Source organism: Phaethon aethereus, assembly GCF_964289735.1.
Source record: "Phaethon aethereus genome assembly, chromosome: 4".
In the NCBI taxonomy this organism is placed as follows: domain Eukaryota; kingdom Metazoa; phylum Chordata; class Aves; order Phaethontiformes; family Phaethontidae; genus Phaethon; species Phaethon aethereus.
In genome coordinates this window covers 1,364,006-1,381,679 of record NC_138578.1, presented here as the reverse complement: position 1 = coordinate 1,381,679, position 17,674 = coordinate 1,364,006, and the positions used below count along the sequence as shown (strand labels likewise).

The 17,674-nt window shown below is 44.6% G+C and overlaps 1 protein-coding gene across 1 annotated transcript; it reads left to right on the top strand.

Moving 5' to 3' along the window:
• Positions 1-2,090: 2,090 nt before the first annotated feature.
• On the top strand, positions 2,091-13,999 carry LOC309404587 (alpha-fetoprotein-like; the record flags this gene model as incomplete). Its single annotated transcript, XM_081999094.1, has 14 exons — positions 2,091-2,175; positions 3,650-3,710; positions 3,910-4,045; positions 5,006-5,205; positions 5,755-5,902; positions 6,170-6,267; positions 6,840-6,969; positions 7,597-7,811; positions 8,748-8,880; positions 9,529-9,626; positions 10,819-10,957; positions 11,709-11,932; positions 12,831-12,963; positions 13,955-13,999. The coding sequence occupies 14 exons, from the start codon at positions 2,091-2,093 to the stop codon at positions 13,997-13,999; spliced, it is 1,845 nt and encodes a 614-aa protein (XP_081855220.1).
• Between the last annotated feature and the right edge of the window lie 3,675 nt (positions 14,000-17,674).

Sequence of the window (17,674 nt, the reverse complement as noted above, 5' to 3'; positions counted from 1 at the left end):
TAACAGAAGTCTAGCAGAAACACACACCAGCCTCAGCCACAGAGACCTTCCCCTAGAACTGCTCAAGTCACCAAGAAATACCCTGTAAAAAACTCTCTCGCCTCTCTGCTGCATAACACACAGAGTAAAAAAATTCCCAACCTCCCACTGCCCGGCTATTTCAAAAGTGCACTGAGCATCCCCTCCCCACCCCAACCATCGCCAGCTGGCAGCCATTCACAGCTCCACAGCCAGGGCGCAATCAGCAGCTTTTAGCTCTACCTTGACCTTGCAAAACAGTTTCTAAGAAGTTCTAGAAACACCTGGATCCTCAATAGGTGTGAAACTGAGTAGATCAACGCGGTTTCCATACTCTGAAGGACAAAGGGAACTCTTTATGAGGACCTAACCTCCGCATTGGATCTCATTTCTAGTGTTTGCCATATGCTTTTTTTTCAGTTAAAAAAGACATTTCCCTCCTGCAAATGAGTGTTCACTGAAAACAGGCAGATTGCCATCCGAACAGTGGCAGGTATTTTCAGAGAAAAGTGAAAAGCAGTTCACCGTCCTGCTGAGCATGGAAAAGGGCAGTGGAGAAATTTAATGTAAGGGGTTTTATATGCAGCAGCCAAGTGCAGCTTTCAGAAATTTTTCTGGGCCAAAGAAGAAGCTGCTGTACAAGGTGTCTGACATCCGTGTCTCAAATGATTCTGCAGGTCTCTCTCAAGTAGAACACCCCCACCTCCTTCATTTTTATAGCTGAGAGTAACAACCTTGTATTAAGGGGTTGTTCTGAAAATGAGAGGACCAATCTGCATCTCTCCCTGCTGCTTCTGGGGGAACGGAAGCAGGAGCCCGTGGACGGTCCCCAGATTGCCCCCGCAGGGACTCTGCTCGGGCAGCCTCAACACGGGACGCTGCTGAGAGCACGGGGCTGGAGGGAGGAATCGCAACTAGCAGACCTGAGGGAGCGCCCGCTCCCAGCAGCAAAAGGGGCCGGCTGTTTGGAAACAGCTGGATGAGAAAAGCTTTCCCTGATCTGCGCCTATGGACTTAATCAGGATCATATATGTCATCAAAGAGGGTCCATAACCTCCAGGGCGCTTGCTTGCAAGTAAATGTCTCTCTCTCCTGTGGGGCTTTTTAGTTAGCAGTGTGACAGAGCTTATTTGCGACTTCCTCAACAGACGTCGTTTCACCTTACATTTTAGACCTCCTGCTCTGATGACCTGGCTCCCATCTTCCCACTCAGAATCTTTTTTCCTTTTGATACCATCTCGTGTGGTAACGAGCAACCCGCACCGTCTTCCTGCAGCATGGAACAAGGAGCATTGCCTTCTTATGTCTAAAGAAATAAAAAGCTCTGTCTTTGCCTCTTCCTTCAGACCCAATACACGTATCCTTGCCCGCCCACCTATCTCCAAAAACTTGTAATTTTTATCAGTATGCTTACCGCATACTTTTTAAAAAGTAAAAAGAAATAACTGTACTAACTGGACTTTTTCCCTTCATTCTACAGGTTCGGAGTCGATTTTGTTTCAAGATTCAGACATGTTTTGACCGTAATTGTTAACGCTGCAAAAATATTAAAGGGGGTACTTAATTCAGCCTTTTCACCATGACGCTTTGGGAGCTGGGAGAAAGAAATAGCTTGTACAGCACCGAGGGATGCAAAAATATCAGTTTAACAGCTGAACTTGGGATTTTTCAGTCAACAATGCGTTACGAAGGCATCTTCTGCGCAGCAATCACCTTTAAACAAATTTGTAAGTAGATGGCATCAGTATGCACAATAAAAAGCCCGAGGAGTGTTTAAAGTTCTTGTTTGAAGTGCGATAAGTTTCTATTTGTGTAAATTTCAGGGGAAAAAAAGAATCCCCAAGGTCCGTCCTTTGCAACAAGCTGGTCACTTCATCATACTGAGCAAATAATGGCATGTCTAATTATTGTGGGAATATTCCAAAAGGGCTAACGTTATATATGACAGTAAAAGGGTTTTGATTAACCAGAAATCGTTTGGGAGAGTACAAAAGTAACTCTTCCTCCTCAATTCTTTCTGCCTTTCACAGATGAACCAAGCTCCCGCCAGGCCCCTGCCAAAATCTGACAGTATGAATTGGAGAACAATAATTTATGTTATTTTATTGGTGAGCCTTACCGTAGTGAAAGCCCTGCCTAGAAGTTATCGGGACATAGGTAAGAACACGTCTCATATTTTTACTCTATTCTGTTGTATAATACCGATGGCTGCAATTTCGCACGCATGATTATGTGGTATCTCGCTTTGCCACTGCCACTTCTACACGGGTGTTTTCCTATGGGTCAGAGATATACAGCAAAACTGTATCGGTATAAATTTTTTGCCATCAGCCTTAGGTGCGTTGCTTCTTAATGGCTTGAGAATCTACGTAGTGTGCAGGACAGCCAGTGATTACTGAGAGGAAGTCTACTGAAGGGTAATTTAATCCACGGGGATGTGGTTGCGCCACCGATTTTAGGTACTCCTAAAAGTAAAGCCTGTGGTTTTTCCAGCCTCCCTCCACAGTCCAGGAGGAAGCAAAACGGAGATGTCCCAAGAGGGCTACTACCTCCAGGTGGCTATTCAGAGTAGCTCAGTTAAGCTATCGCTATGTCTTATCCTTCGGAGGGGCCTTACTCTCTCTTCACCGACAACTGAAGGAGCCTGCAATGACCGTCCTTCACTTAACTAAGGTTAAGTGCCTGAAATGGCACAATTGAAAACCTCCAACAGTGCGCGGTTCAGATGCTTCTTTCACATTACATACGGTTATCATTAGGCAACTTCTTTTTCATCTTTATAAATTCCAAATGCACTAAATGGCCCAACAATGTAAAACAGAACCGATTTTTGCGTTACTTATTTCGTGTTATTGTCTCAGTTGACCCCCTGGCATTACTCGGACGGAGAAGCTGGCTTATTTCTTTGATCTGTTTGATCCTTTTACACCGATCTCAGCACTACCGACAGGAGGGTGAGACAGTAGCATCCTGGTTTGGGAACAAACCCCTAATTTTAAAATTGATCTTTCAGAATATTCTCTGGCAAACAAGGAACTCAAGAAATTATTGCAGTTAGATTTGCCCATTAATAAAGGCTCAGTGGCAAAGGAAAGATATTTGCACAGGTTCTTCACATAGATTGGGCACATTAGTTTTCTTCTGGGCCAGTTCACAAAACGGACAGAAGGATGCAGCTCTCTGAATTGTTGAGGAGCTTTGCCTGCCGATGTAGTCCTCAATTTATCCCATGTTTTCTGCACAGAGGTTTCTTCTTTTGTATCTCAAGAGCGATCAAGCACACCTTTAAATAGCTAAGGCACTGTTAAAAGGTGTTCCTAAGGTGCTTATTCAGTCATGTGAAGTGCATCATTGTACTTTGAACGCCCTCCAGGTTTTAGCGTATTCTTCCCCGCAACACTTGAGCTAGGCAGGGAAATGGTATTGGCCCTGTTGTATCGTAGGTCAGAAAGAAATAGTTTCACATCCTCGTGCTTAAGTCAAATACGAAGTTCAATCTTATGCCGTGCCACTCCCTGTGCTAGTACCCCAGGCACTGAAGTATCTTTCTCCAAGACTCCAGCACCAAAAAAAAAGGTATTTGGTGAAGCATTTAGTAAACGTTTTTTATTGAAATTATCATGTTTTTCAGACCAAAAAAACGACATTGGCCAACGTTTTTCTCAGCTGCATGAGAAGAATTTTAAAGCCATGTAAGTTGTCCAGGTAAAACGTCCTCTTCTTACAAATTTGCTGCCGCTGAACATCCTTATGTCATTTGGAAACGAACGTGTACTGCGAATCAAACACTCACTCGTTCTGCCAGATCCTCTCGCTGTCTCGCACGTAAAAGTTAACTAATTAATTTTCAGGTAGCTTGCAACAGGTTTAACATTGTGTGTTCTTCTCTAGTGCCATGATCATGTTTGCTCAGTATGTGCAAGGAGGCACGTTTGGCAAAGCAGTTAAAATGGCTGAAGACGTCACAGACCTTGCCAAAAGATGCGCTGCTGCAGCCAGAGACAGCCCAGATTGTCTGAAGCCTTTGGTAAGCACAATGATGCTTCTGCTGTGGCAAACATTTGCAGAATTTCGGAGCCCTGGTATGCATTTTTCCAAATAGGCGCAAATACATTATTAAGAGATGTGACTTCCTTGTGTATGCATGTTTGGCCTCGTGGACTCGTTCTCCAGGCTCCGATCTAGAAGGTATCTCAAGAGAAGCGGAGGAAAAGAAAGCCCCTTTCCTCCCCCCCCCACCCCAAGTATCACAGCATCTCTCGAAGTCCTTGGCCTGTATCTTTCTAAAAGATGTTGAGAAAGTTGTGGTTTTATGGCTGGTGTAACAAAATTCAGAAGCCAAGTTAGGTATTTCTAGCAAATATGATGTTTACAGGCTTTTGCTCCACTCCATTAACTCACATTCCTGGGTTTTGACGGCGTCTGCTCCAACACACTTCTGGAGCGGTCAGATTGACTCATGAAACATGAATGTCAGTCTGTGTTACGGCTCATTTCTGATTTGTTAGACACACAGAAACAAACCCTGAGTTAAAACTGTTCCCGGCCGAGGTGTGACTGGCAGGTGGACTTGAGCACCGCGACTTCATGAACAAGAAACAAGACACTTTTCGTTGTACGAACCCGACTGTAATTAGAAAACATGGATCCTGCCGTGCTGCAAACTGCAGTATATAAATCGAACAGTCGTATTGACTCTCATCAAGAAAAGGGGTCTGGATAATGCTATAAGTTCAGAGTGTTTGAAAACCGTTCCGCTTTGAAGTGTTTCTTGGAATAACAGTAGGTATCAGGGTTTGAGAAATTGTCACCTCTGGGTTCCAGAGGTCAGACTGATTTTCACTGCCATCAAAGCAGGAGGTAATAAAGAGAGGAATTGTGAGTTTATGAATGTCGGGGCTCGTTGGCTTAAAGTAGCCTCCTTAGAGAGCTCACAGGAGTAAAACAGAATCCTCACACAAGTTAATTTTTTTCTATTTTTTCACAGGACAGCATTTTCCTCGATACAATATGCCAGGAGGAAAATCTTCCCACATTTACCGACTGCTGTGCTAAACAGGATCCTAAAAGAAATGACTGCTTCCTCTCCCTCAAAAATTCGAGAGGGTTCATTTCTCCTTTTGAAAGGCCAAATGCTGAAGCCGCCTGCAAAAATCATTCACAGCATCAACATTCATTAACAGGATAGTAAGTAAATAAATCATAGATTCGTTGCCTAGATATGGCGGTTATGAGCCTAGAGAGAGCAAATGCAGTCTCAACCAGAAAGTTCAGCCCAAGGTTCTCTGTAACCTTGTACTTGTTTTTTCTCCCTAATATGAATTACTTGCATAATTCATCTAGCTGTAACTGTCTTTAGGCGAAACCTGTTTTGCCACCTCCTGCCTTAGATATAGGACCAAATGAAAAACAATCATCTGGCCTATTTTATTGTAGTCTGCGTAAAAGACTCATCCGAAACGAAGGGCCTCACTGTAGTCCTTCCTTAAAAGCCCAGCACATGTTTTGCTGCCTCTAAGGCAGAACTGACAGGACTTGAAACTTCAATTTCCAGGAAAACGTCAGCCCTGTCAGAATTTTGCAAGAATTTCCCAGATAAGTACCACACTAAGCAGCTTGTTGGTGGGAGGGAAGGAGAGTCACTTTTAGTAGCTATTGTTTTAATAGATGGTGGATGCTGCCCCCTGCTTGTAAAGCCTTACTCTGAAACTAAAGGCTTTTCTCGCTCGGGTTTAGTTTTATCTACGAGGTTTCCCGAAGGCATCCTTTCCTCTACGCCCCAACGATCCTTTCTGTCGCTCTCCGGTACGAGGAGATGATGAAGAACTGCTGCAGAAGTGCTGAAGACCCCACTCATAACCTGGAGGAATGCTTTCGGAGACAGGTATTCCACCGCCGGGCGTTAGTGTCTTAATGAGCAACCATTGAAATATTGTCTAAAAGGGTTCTGGTTTCTGCTCACAGAAAACTTAATAAATGCTGGGGATTAAATAGCAAGCACAACTCTTAGTTCATATTGCAGCCCGGGCAGCAATTTTCTTTCACTATTAAAAGAACCCCCCTTAAAAAACCCATCGCCGCAGCAGCTTTAGCGTAAAGAATTGTCTTGGTTTTTCTTCCACTTTTACCACCTGCATCTTCTTTTTACCAGGTACCCAAGGTGGTGAAGCCAGTAAAAGAAGATGGCCTAAGGCAGGAACACACGTGTGCAATCTTGAAGAAGTTTGGCGAAAGGACCTTAAAGGCTCTGTGAGTCTTCCCTGTGATTATTGGTACTTTGAAATAAAGCGTGGATGTTGCATGTTAGCTGTGGCTGGGTCCCCACCCGCACTCAGTACAGCGACCTCGAATAGCAGCTGTGTCTTTTTTGTGTGCAGGCCACGAGTAGCATCTAATAAGGAATACAGATCAGGAATACCCATGTATGCATGACAGCTGCCACCCTTTCTTTACGAACTGCCATTAGCTGTCAAGGTCTAAAGCTGAAGTTCGAAATGAACTGGTCTCTCTGTGGTTAGAGTGATTGTGAACAAAACACAAGTCACCTTTCTTAACCATTTTTGACACAAGGTTGCTCCTGTAATTTCATGCTCACCTACCACACTTCTTTCCACCATCGAACACTGAACTTCACCTAGGATCCTTCGGTAACTCTGAATACGTCAGCTATTGGCTTCAAGGGACATTTATTTGTTAACTTTGATGGGAGCAGGCAAAGACCATTCCTGAGCAGTTTGGATACCCCTTCCACAGAAGAGTGATGGTAGCTATCACAGTCTCACACTGTGAATATAAACAATAACTATTTTTCTTTGTTGTAGGAAACTTGCTCAGATAAGCCAAAAATTCCCTAAAGCTGATTTTATTACCGTTACCAAACTTGTGATGGATGTTGCTAACATGCACAGGGACTGCTGTCGTGGAGATATGCTGGACTGCATGCATGACAGGGTAAAACTCATTTAATATTTCTGTGTTTGCAGAAATGGAATGCATTTTTTGTTGTTGTTGTCACATTTGTTTTTCCTCCTGTGCTGTACTGACAGCTCTCCAAAACTGGAGTTTAACTCTTCAGTCTACACACCTGGTTGATTCTCCTGTGTGACTTTGCCTGGTGTGAAGATCACTTTGTGACTCAAATGGCCCAACGCTGCTTCAGCGGGTTTGGTTGCAGCTCCTAGCTGCACCATGTATTTTCCGTGCAGCTTTTGCTAGAAGACAGCATCTGCCCATCCTCTGTTCTCTGCCTTCTTCTAACCTACCAAACCCTTTATCTCACCGCTTGTCTGTGGTGTCCAGCTAGACGGTCCACGGTTTAGGTGGTTACTTAGCGGCACCTATCAAAGAGCAAGCCAGGGACTGCAGCGAAGAGTTCCACAGGACTGCGGTCTTCTTCCTTGTTCTGCCAGTTGGCTGTTGCCCAGCTTTGGCCAGCCATCTCTCCTCTTTGGGAGTCACATTCTCCATCTGTAAAACAGATATAAAAACACAGATCCAAAAAAACAAACCAAAAACCCACCCAACCCTAAAACCCCCAAAATCTGCTAACACGCCCTGCCTTCCCTTTTCTCCTTACAGGAAAAGATCCTACACTATGTCTGCACCAACCAAGACATCATATCAAGTAAAATTAAGAAGTGCTGTGAAAAGCCTCTGTTGCAAAGAAGCGAATGCATAGTTAATGCAGAAAATGATGACAAACCTGCAGACTTGACCCCTCACGTCAGGGAGTTCATAGAAGACAAGGGAACATGTGAACGTTTTGCCCAGGAAAAAGATACACACTTAGCCAGGTAATGTGGGTCTTCCTCTACTCTTCAATTTTGCTGTTGCAGTACTTGGGTCAAAAGATGACACTTTGGACGTTAAAGCCCAGCTCATCAGCCTCAGATTAATCTGCTCAATGAGCATACAGGCACGGGACACTGTGCAAATCGATCTCAGTAAAAAACACCGCTCAACCCTCGGGGGTACGGAATGGGAACAAATGCAGAACAGGGCACGAGTGTTATGTCAGAGACAAAACTGCAAAAATGCGTGTGAAATTGAGGTACTATCGGTTCGGATCGCGGGCCCAAACATAGCTTTGATCTACTCTTAAGTGGGAGTTCAGAAACCCTTTTTAAGTCATACCCATGTTTTGATTCAGACAGAATCTGTCGCTTGCTGTTCTAGCCGCGTTCCTTTGTGCAAGAAAGCTCTGATCTTACCTGTAGTAAACTTGGGCAAGAATGCCACAGGCTGCAACAGAAACAGCAAAAGTCCCAAAGACAGAGAATTCACTGCAAATAAACATCCCTCCCATTTATGCCAAGTGCAGCTAATAGATTGGGCACAACTGCTGCGTAGGGTCACTGCTTCAGCAGAGCTAATCTTTTCAGCTTCTACTGAGAAATGGGTCTGTTACTGAGACTATTTTGTTATCATTTAAGATAGGATTCAAAAAGAGCAAAAGCCCAAGCCCCACAAAGCTCCAGGCTATGCTTGACCCAACCTAACGCTGAGCTGGGGCTGTTAGGTGCACAGGACTTGCGCAGGCAATGCTCTGGTCAGGCAGCCATGTTCTGTTCAGGTTCAGTACCAGGCCGAGATGCTTTGAAATGCTCCGTGTTCCACTGGACGTCAGAGAAAACCATTCCAGAAGCACCCCTGCTGTCCTCGCCATCCCTGCCCTCTTGAGGACAGCTGTTTTGGCTTATCTCTAATTCCCGATACTCCACACCTTGCAGGTTTCTCTACGAGTATTCCAGGAGACACCCTGAATTTTCTGCTCAGATGCTTTTAAGAATTGGTAAAGGATACGAGGACCTACTGAAAGAGTGCTGCAAAGCTGGTGCTCCAGACGACTGCTGCAGCAGAGGGGTGGGTGCCCTGAGGCTTCACACAACGTACTGATGGATTCCAGCATGCCGGCACACGACTGAATCCAGCCAGATAGTGAATAGCCCTGCTCCAGGTCTAGAGCAAGTACCCACAGCTCCTGCAACAAGCCCAAACTTCACAAATTTTACAAAGGCAAATATTACAAGGCCCGAGTGATTCCCATACGGAAAAAGCATCAACAGGGCCTTCGCAATCTTCCATTGCGAAGAAATTCAAATCCCTCCAGGGAAGGAGGTGGAACTAGCATTCCCCTGAGCCCTGCTCTCTTTCGGGCTCCCTAGCGGTGCCTGTTGTGCTCTCACAAATGCAAAAGGCGCTTATGGTAATTGTCTCAGATAAAAGTATCGGTGTAAATACCCGAAGTTAGGAGCCACCCCGTCTCCCTGAGCTAGCGTTCCATCAGCGATACAGAATTAAGTAGTTCAAGGTGATTGAAGGTGGACGTTTATCGTTTTTGGGCGATTTACAGGGGTTGCAGACAGATGAGGACCTTCTAATGGCATTAAAAATGGGTGGTTTATATGAGGTGAGAGGTAGCTATAGATATCCACGCCTTATCGTGGGGCAGTAGAGCATTCTGCATTCCCCCTGCGTCAATGACTCCTCAAATTCATTTATTTTTGTCAGGAGGAAGAACTGAAGAAACATATTTACGAAACTGAAAGCGTCATGAAGACAAGCTGTGACATCTACAAGGAGAAGGGAGATTACTACTTCCAAAACGAGTATTACTTTTTTATATACTTCTGTTACTCCTGTGCCAGCTAGGCACAGCTCGGGCTGGAGTAAAGCCACGCGTGTCAAAAAAGCTACGCTAAAAGGCACCACTTGAACATTTGGAGCGGTTCATTAACGGCTCCTAGCATTTTGTTTTATCTTTTCCGAGACAATGATCTGGCCTCTCACGAGTTCTCTCCTTAACCCAACTCATGCAGCAGTGAAGTGAGAACTTGGCCAACCTCCCGACCATGTTTCCTATGACGTTCTTGCTTTACAGCTGCATTTTGAGCTGTGAGCTGTAACTTAGGAGTCATAAATTTGGCCTAGAGACAGGAGCTGTGTCTTTTGCAAAAGACTTCTCTCTGTCGGGCTCCTGCCGCAGGTGTAAACACTAACAATGGTAACAGAAATCTCACTACACTAGACGGAGCGAAACCGGACTAGTTGAACCATATACTACGCTTCACTGCAACATGCAGGCACAAGCCTCCTGGAGGAAGTCTGGCCCCGATTTGCATTGTTAATGAGCACGTGCCTAACTTAAAGTATGTAATAAGCAATCCCAGTGAAACCTCTCAACTGCTTCTGTACATGAAGTTAGGCTTCAGCTAGCGTTCTCGAGGGAGATACATTGGGCTTTCTGCGCTCCCAAGCACGTTTGATCTTTAAAAGACCTTTGGAACTAGAGGTTTCCAAGAAACCTGCTGGGCTGCTTCTGCCTGTTCTATCAGTTGAAAAGATTTTCTTGCCCATGATGGTTAATAAGCACAGTTTTTTGAAAAGAAAAAAAGAAATGACCTTTTTTGAGCTTATCTTCTGTCCCCATCTAATCTGCCAAGAAGTCACTCAAGTTCAGTTTTGCTCTTAGACAAGCTGCCTACACTCCCAGGGAAATGAGGAATGTGGGAAAAACTTAGTACCACCTCCTGAGAGGGCCCACCGACACATAACTGGCAATGTTATCAGTACTTTTATTTGTTTAGCCTGGTAAGAGACTGGTCAGAAAAAGGAGAGAGCTCAAACCGAGCTCACTTACACTCGCTTACGTGAGTTTGTAAACACCGGGCTTAGTCCCAGCCTCATACTAGTGAGTGTTCTGTGCGGCTCGGACGGAGCTTTACGCGTGCGAAGGCAGTGGCTTGCTCACTGCTGCCTGGTGGAACGACAACACCAACATCAAAGAAATTACAATTTCAGGCTCCTCATGAGCTTCACCAAGAAGATGCCTCAGCTAACATCTGCAGAGCTGATAAAATTCACCAAGCAAATGACTACAATCGGCTCCAAATGCTGCCAGCTGAGCCAGGACAAGCTACTGCCTTGTGCTGAGGAAAACGTGAGTATTTTTCTTACTTATCTCAATCTGACTTTTTCTTGACACTCTGCCAGCAATTCTGCTGCCTGCAGTGTCCAAGAGCTTGGAGTACAGGTAAATGAGAAGAGTGTTCACAGAGTTCTCGAGCTGGCCTGAAGGTGTACTTCCAGACACGCGCCTGAAGTAAGCCCAACTCGGCATTGGGGAAGTTAATGCCTGAATCAAACTGCAGGAGGATCAGGAAAGGGCCAGGCTAGTCCTAGGCAGTTACCGGTTACGCAGTGCGGCCAATCTGACCCTGTTCCCCTGAAGCGAAGGCTTTCTTGTCCGAGGTCAATTTTGTAGAGCTCTTCCACAAGAATTCTCCCGGCCCATAAGCCTAAGTACTTAAAAAGCTTCAGCCTGTCCTCCAGACACCCTTTTGTACAACATCCCCTTTACTAGAACAGCTTAACATACCCACAGAAACCCTGCTGATGAGCACAAATCAAACACTAGCATGCTTTTAGGAAGAAATCTCATCATTTCTCTGTGCAAAGGACAGTCCCTAAAACCAGATATACATATTTATTAAGAAAAATCTGAGCCATCTTTGCACTGACCAAAGTCAGCATTCAGGTGAACAATAAAACAGTTATTTATCTTACAAACAAGGCTTACCTTAAATTGTCAAGTTACTTTTTGTAACTTTACTAAGAGCAGTGTGTGTTTCAGGGATTTTTGAAAATGAAACCGTAATGTATTTTTTTTTTTTCCACCTCTTTTGGTACAGCTGGATCTCGTGCTTGGAGAAATATGTAGAAGACACCTGACCAACCCTATAAACCCAGGAGTTTGCCACTGCTGTAGTAGCTCCTATGCTCTCAGGAGGCCATGCATGGGGAAATTAGAAATTGATGAGAATTATGTGCCCTTATCATTGACTCCTGGTCTGTTCACTTTCCATGAAGACTTGTGTACGACTGAAGAGGAAAAGTTACAGCACAAGAAGCAGGAGTAAGAAAGACATGCCTGTTTTACTCTGCTACCCCTGTGTTTAGAACTCTTACCCGGGCAAGGCTCACCCTTCCCTTGTCCATGTGGTCTGGCCTTCTTGTTCTGCAATATGCTGTGGAAAAACAGCCATACACCCCTCGGCCCCTCTTCCCAGCTCCTTTTCTTTCCTCTCAAGCTAGTCCCAGTTGCTTCTGCTACCTGGTTCAACCTATACTTACCTTCCTTTGATTAAAAGGAAGTCACTTTCAGAGGTGGGTAGCCACACCGGTGTACACAGCAGCAGCACGGAAGCAATAGGTGTCCAAGGTTAGGACTGATCAAAACGCCCTCCCGCCGTCCTTTACGGGAACTGCACAAGGCACTGCAGAAACAGGTACGAGGAAGCTACTGCCCGAAGTAGGGCCAGAGTTTTATGGCCTGACAGGGGCTCATTTCCCAGAGCGGGAAAGCCCATACATTTTCCCTCATCCCATGCACTCCTTCAGTCTCTGAAAGGCTCAGGTGTTTGGCTGCCTTGGACAGAAAAAACTTGTACGCTTGCCCCCACTCCACCATCATTGCATGGGAAAAAACCCTCTTTGGCCAATGATTGGTGCTGTGGTGAACCCATCCTGCTCTGGCTCCCCGGAGCGGTGCACAAGACATAAGCCACCTGCACGGTTTATTCAAGATATTCATGGTGGAGCAACTCCAAAAATGAGTACTGATACTTTATTTCACCGGGGAACGGGGCGCATCTTTGCTCCCGGCTGCAAATACGTATCTGGGTGGTGAATAAAAGTGAAAAAATTGTAGAAAGGAAGTGGGCAGCCACAAAACCGAGACTTGGCAGGACTAACGCTTGAGAAGCTTGTGCTTACCTGCCAGCTTCACAGGGCTTGCTTTCCTATCCTTGCAGGATGCTCATCAACCTCATCAAATACAAGCCCCAGATCACACAGGGACAGCTGACTTCGGTCACGGCCGCCTTTACTGCCATGAGGGAACGGTGCTGCAAAGAGGAAAACCATGAGGCCTGTTTTGCGAAAGAGGTATCGTTTCTGTTCTCACCCGTACGTTCTGAATCGGAACCTAAACGCAGAGTATACGCAAGAGTAAATTTCCGCATTAAGCGGCAAAAAGCGAAGCCTGGCTAGCCAGAATTCCTGCAGTTGCATTTCCAAAGACAAACTTTATTGCCTGCGCAAGCGGGTGCGTGTACCAGTTGAATGATCATGAGAGAATTTGTCGATTTAGTCTTGTGTTTATGCCCAGCAATTTATAACTACAGAGCTCAGCTACATCCGTTGCTTCTGGGGAGTCACTGGGACTTGCACCGTTGAAGGATAGAGGGAAAGGTCTTGCCCTGGCTAACAGTTCTTAACCGAACTTCTCTTGAGAAGTTCCTCTGCAATAGGGAGGGAAAGGATATATTTGAGTTTTAGGTGAAAGCGTTTTCCCTGTTTGTTCTCCCTACTTCTGTTTTCCTCTTGTCTGTCCTATGTTATTTTAGCTCACTGAGCTTCACACTGCTGACCTACTTGGGCTTCTCTTCACCCTCCAGTAGTCTGCTTTTGTCTACTTCTCATCTCTCTCCCTTCCCTATATTCCTCAACGGAAGTTTAACAAACCGTCCATGACCCTTGAGTCATGCTCTCTCTCTTTTCCTAAGTCTTTGCCTTGCTTTGCTTTAAATGATAAAATACAGAAATTTATCTCTTCCATTAACTTGAAATTTGCACCTCTGAATACACCTGAACAGCGTATGTGCCAAGAACCCTTCTAGTAACTCTTCCTAATAAAGCTAGGTTTCAGTACTTTCCTGACAAATGCCAAGTCTTCTAAGGTCATCTGAGCTGAAGAGTAAAAGCAAAATGCATACTAAACAGGGATGTATGTATATGCGCTGCGCATATCCAGTGTTTGTACACAACTGGCAAAGATAATAAAACATTACTTAAGGCCGCCACACTCATTTCACCTGTGAACGAGTACATCGTCTTCCTGACTCTATCGCTCATTAGATATTTTGCTTTTTTTCAGGGTCCAGAACTTGTAAGAAGAAGTGAAAAAGTGTTGTCGGCATAAAGAGCTTGCCTAGCGCGTTGGAAGAATACTTGCTGAATGATAGGAAGTGACACAAACTTAACAGTGAGCAAATCTTCTGTAAGTGTTCATGAAGCATCAACAGGAACGTACGATTTATCATAGCGGGGAAAACCGTGCTGTGGCTCTTCACTCACAGATCTCATGCAGTCATGACGGTTTACACCAGCTACAGTTCTGCCACTGCCCGACTTGCCGCTGTGAACAAGGTCAAAGAGATGCCTCAGAGTAAAACATCAAATTCCCGCATAGCACCTGCTGAGCCGTGGAACTGTAAACCCGGTCGGCTCGCAGGGCTCAGCTTACCTGAAAATTCCACGTGTGTATCAATTTTATTCAGACGGGGGAGAAATACGTACGCAAACTTCCTATACGGCTCCTATCACTTTGATTCAAAATGATCAAGGATATGTAAACTTCAAACCAAAACAAGTAACCTAAAGCCAGTTTTAGTCCAGACAGAGGGCACATCACCTTAAAGAAATCTACCGAAAGAGTAACATAAATGGATAGAAACTCAGGGCTTAGATGTGGCCACCATCTTACGTTATGGACTATTATTTTCCTTACACCAAATAGTCACAGACATACACAAAAAAAAGATGTTTTAAATCTTAAGCTTACAAAGCATAAATGCAAACAAGATCAGATTAAGAAAATCTGCCTGTAACCACTGCTAAATTATTTTTCTATTACCAAATAATTACTTTTGCATTTTTATATATATCTTTGAAATACAACACATTGACTCTCTCATGTGGGTTGCTCTAGGGGAGTCGTAAAGTCGCCTTTAAGCACAGAAAACAATGATCTTCGGGATCCCTAACAGGGTGAGAAAGAAGAAAAATGCGCAAAATGCCACAGAAAGGACAGAACGTGGACTGCTGACGGACCCGGTCAGGAGACGAATGTTTAGAGCATGCACTGGGAAGCTGCTACATTTACACCTCAGGTGTTTTAACACACCAACAGCTTTCTGTTTTTTACTTTCTTTTTACATTAAGAGAACTTCGAAAGCATGTTAAAAATCCCATGTCAAAACCAGTACCAAAGCGCAGAAATATTTTTTCTGGAAACCTTTGGCTTGAAGGAAGAGATAGCCAGGTATCGGGTTGTTTCGGTGGATGTACCTAGCAGTAGTTATCCTCGGAGCATTTGAAACTGTCCGTAAGATAAAGAAACGCTGCCCAAACAAATGTCTCAAAACGCAAACCCAGCTTCAAGTATCACCAGAGAGAAGGTTTCAGAGTCAGACTGAAGAGGTCGACCAAACTGAGTCCCATCGGAATCCATCGTGTATGTACTGCTAGGCAATATTTTCATTAAGGACATCAATAACGAGAAGAAAAAACGTTCATTAGCCTTGTGGCTGACAGCGAGATGGAGACGCACCGTTGCCAGTCCCTTTGCAACACTTTAAATGTCCAAAGTGTCTTGGCAAATTCGAGAAACAGCCTACGAAAACCCAGCCGTGTTCTATGAGCACAAATTTAACGTATGACATACATATCATTAAGCAGCCACAGCATTTCAGTACGGGAAAACTACTCCGGAGGGAGTTGTGCGGATAACAACGCAGTTACCAGAAACCACCAGCTGACTTACAGCCACCAGCAGTATGCTGCCAATTCAAGTCTCGCATACCTGGGGTATAAGCAGAATGACAGGCAAGACAGAAAAACAAGCTATGTAATGCAGCAATCACGGTTACACTTTTCTCGTCTCTGGCAAGGAATGTGCGGGAGTACGAGGACGCCTGAAGTCATTTCACTGAAAAGACAACAACAGTAACAGTCAATGATCCACAAAACACAAAGAGGAAAGCTAAAATAGATTGGGTTGCCTGGTTTAACGAGAAAGGCTGTTGGAACTTGGGAAGCTTCATACACTGATGACAACTGATCCCAGGACAACAAGCAGCCACTCAGCGCCCAGTAAAAGGAACAAAGCACCGGGATCGACTCTCTGGGAAAAGTGGGGAGCGGCGAGAGACACAAATATTTCACAGGCTTTATCCAAGCACCAGTGATGTTTTCAATACCAAAACAATGATTAGCTGGCTATTCCCTTAGCACTGTGTTTTCTTAACATTTTATGTTCTGATTAAGATCAGTCGTCTGGAATTTGGGTGGTGGTTAGGGTTTTTAGCTTTTTTTTGTTTTCTTTTTTGTTTTTAAATCCAGTAATGACTTTTGATTTCTCTCATGGGTTAACTCTGCAGTACAACTGTCGGTAAGATAGATGCTCTAACACCTTTCTTCATGGTTAATGGCTTAGGCTCTGAATTCAAAACCAACCCCCATTTCCTCCCTCACCTCTGTTTTTCATTGCTGTGTTACCTGGAATATTCAATAATGTTTTGGAATAAATTTTTCCCCTGTTCCTGGCTGCATCTGTCAGAAACGGTTCATTTAAGCCAGCACACTGTTCACCAAAAGCTAACAGCACAGCTCAGTCACAGCCGTATTTCACTCGCCCTTAAAGCCCAGCACACTCGATATAATCGTGCTGTGTTCCAGCATCTTCCAGTCCCAATTCAGCAGGACAAGTGAAATGAAATGGATGCAAATAGTGAACATTGGATGGTAGCAAAACCAGCTCAATTTAGGAAGCCTGTACACACACGGGGGATTGGAGAATCGGCTGGAAAACACTTTCTCTCGTTTCCGCATGGGCTGTGCATCCATTTCTCTTTTAATCTCAGACCAAGGAATTACAAATATTTCATATTGCAGTGTTTTCATACTTCACCTTCACACAACTACTCAAGCATCTACTAAGTGGCACATGTGACAAAGAGCTTATTCTGCATAAAAAAAAAAAAACCTTTAATAATTTGTTCCACTTCAAAGGACAAGTAGGTGCCGCAGCATAGGCCAAGATGCCTGCAGCTCTCGCCCTTCCCTAATGTGTGCCCACTAGCATAGCTCCCCACTCATCAAGATCAGCCACCTGACTACTGCTTTGCAGACGGGTTCCCGTTTGTTCCTTACAGTAATTTAGGCAGCACCAAGCCAGAAACGCAGGCGACAAGGTCTGTGCCCAGTGCGACTCGAGCACCATTCGCACAGTGCTTCAGCGGCTGGTGCTTGAAACGTACCTGGCTTCAGAGGAACACGAACCTCCATCCATGACACGGCTGAAGCTGCCAACTTCTGCTGGAGTTTGGGTAAGAACTTGACTGTGGTCTACTTTAGGCTTCACTGAAGTGTCACCTTTCCTCACCAGTATAACCTGAGATGTTTCAGAGGGAGACTCATACCTCCTAAAACTTGGCTAACACATTCAAAGTGTCCCTGGGGAAGCTGCAGTGACGCTCATGTGTGTACCTCTGTTGCTCCACAGGAGTTACACTTGCATCTCTAAGGCAACCCCTATTTAATGCCATGCCTCTTGACTGCTGAATTATTTTTAATTCTCCCCTCTGCGCTTCCTTGCCCATAATTATTTTCCTGGAATGGATTGTAATAGACTGTACATTAAAATAAACCCCTTGCCCCAACCACAAAAGCTTCAATTAGCACACTGGCTTTTCATTTTTAAATTACCATCCACATATCATCATCTCAGGCTGCGTCAAGTGTTTCACATGTGATTTATTCCATGTGATTTCTAGGCAACATTTTCTGCACATCAATTCCCTCTCTCACAGTGTTT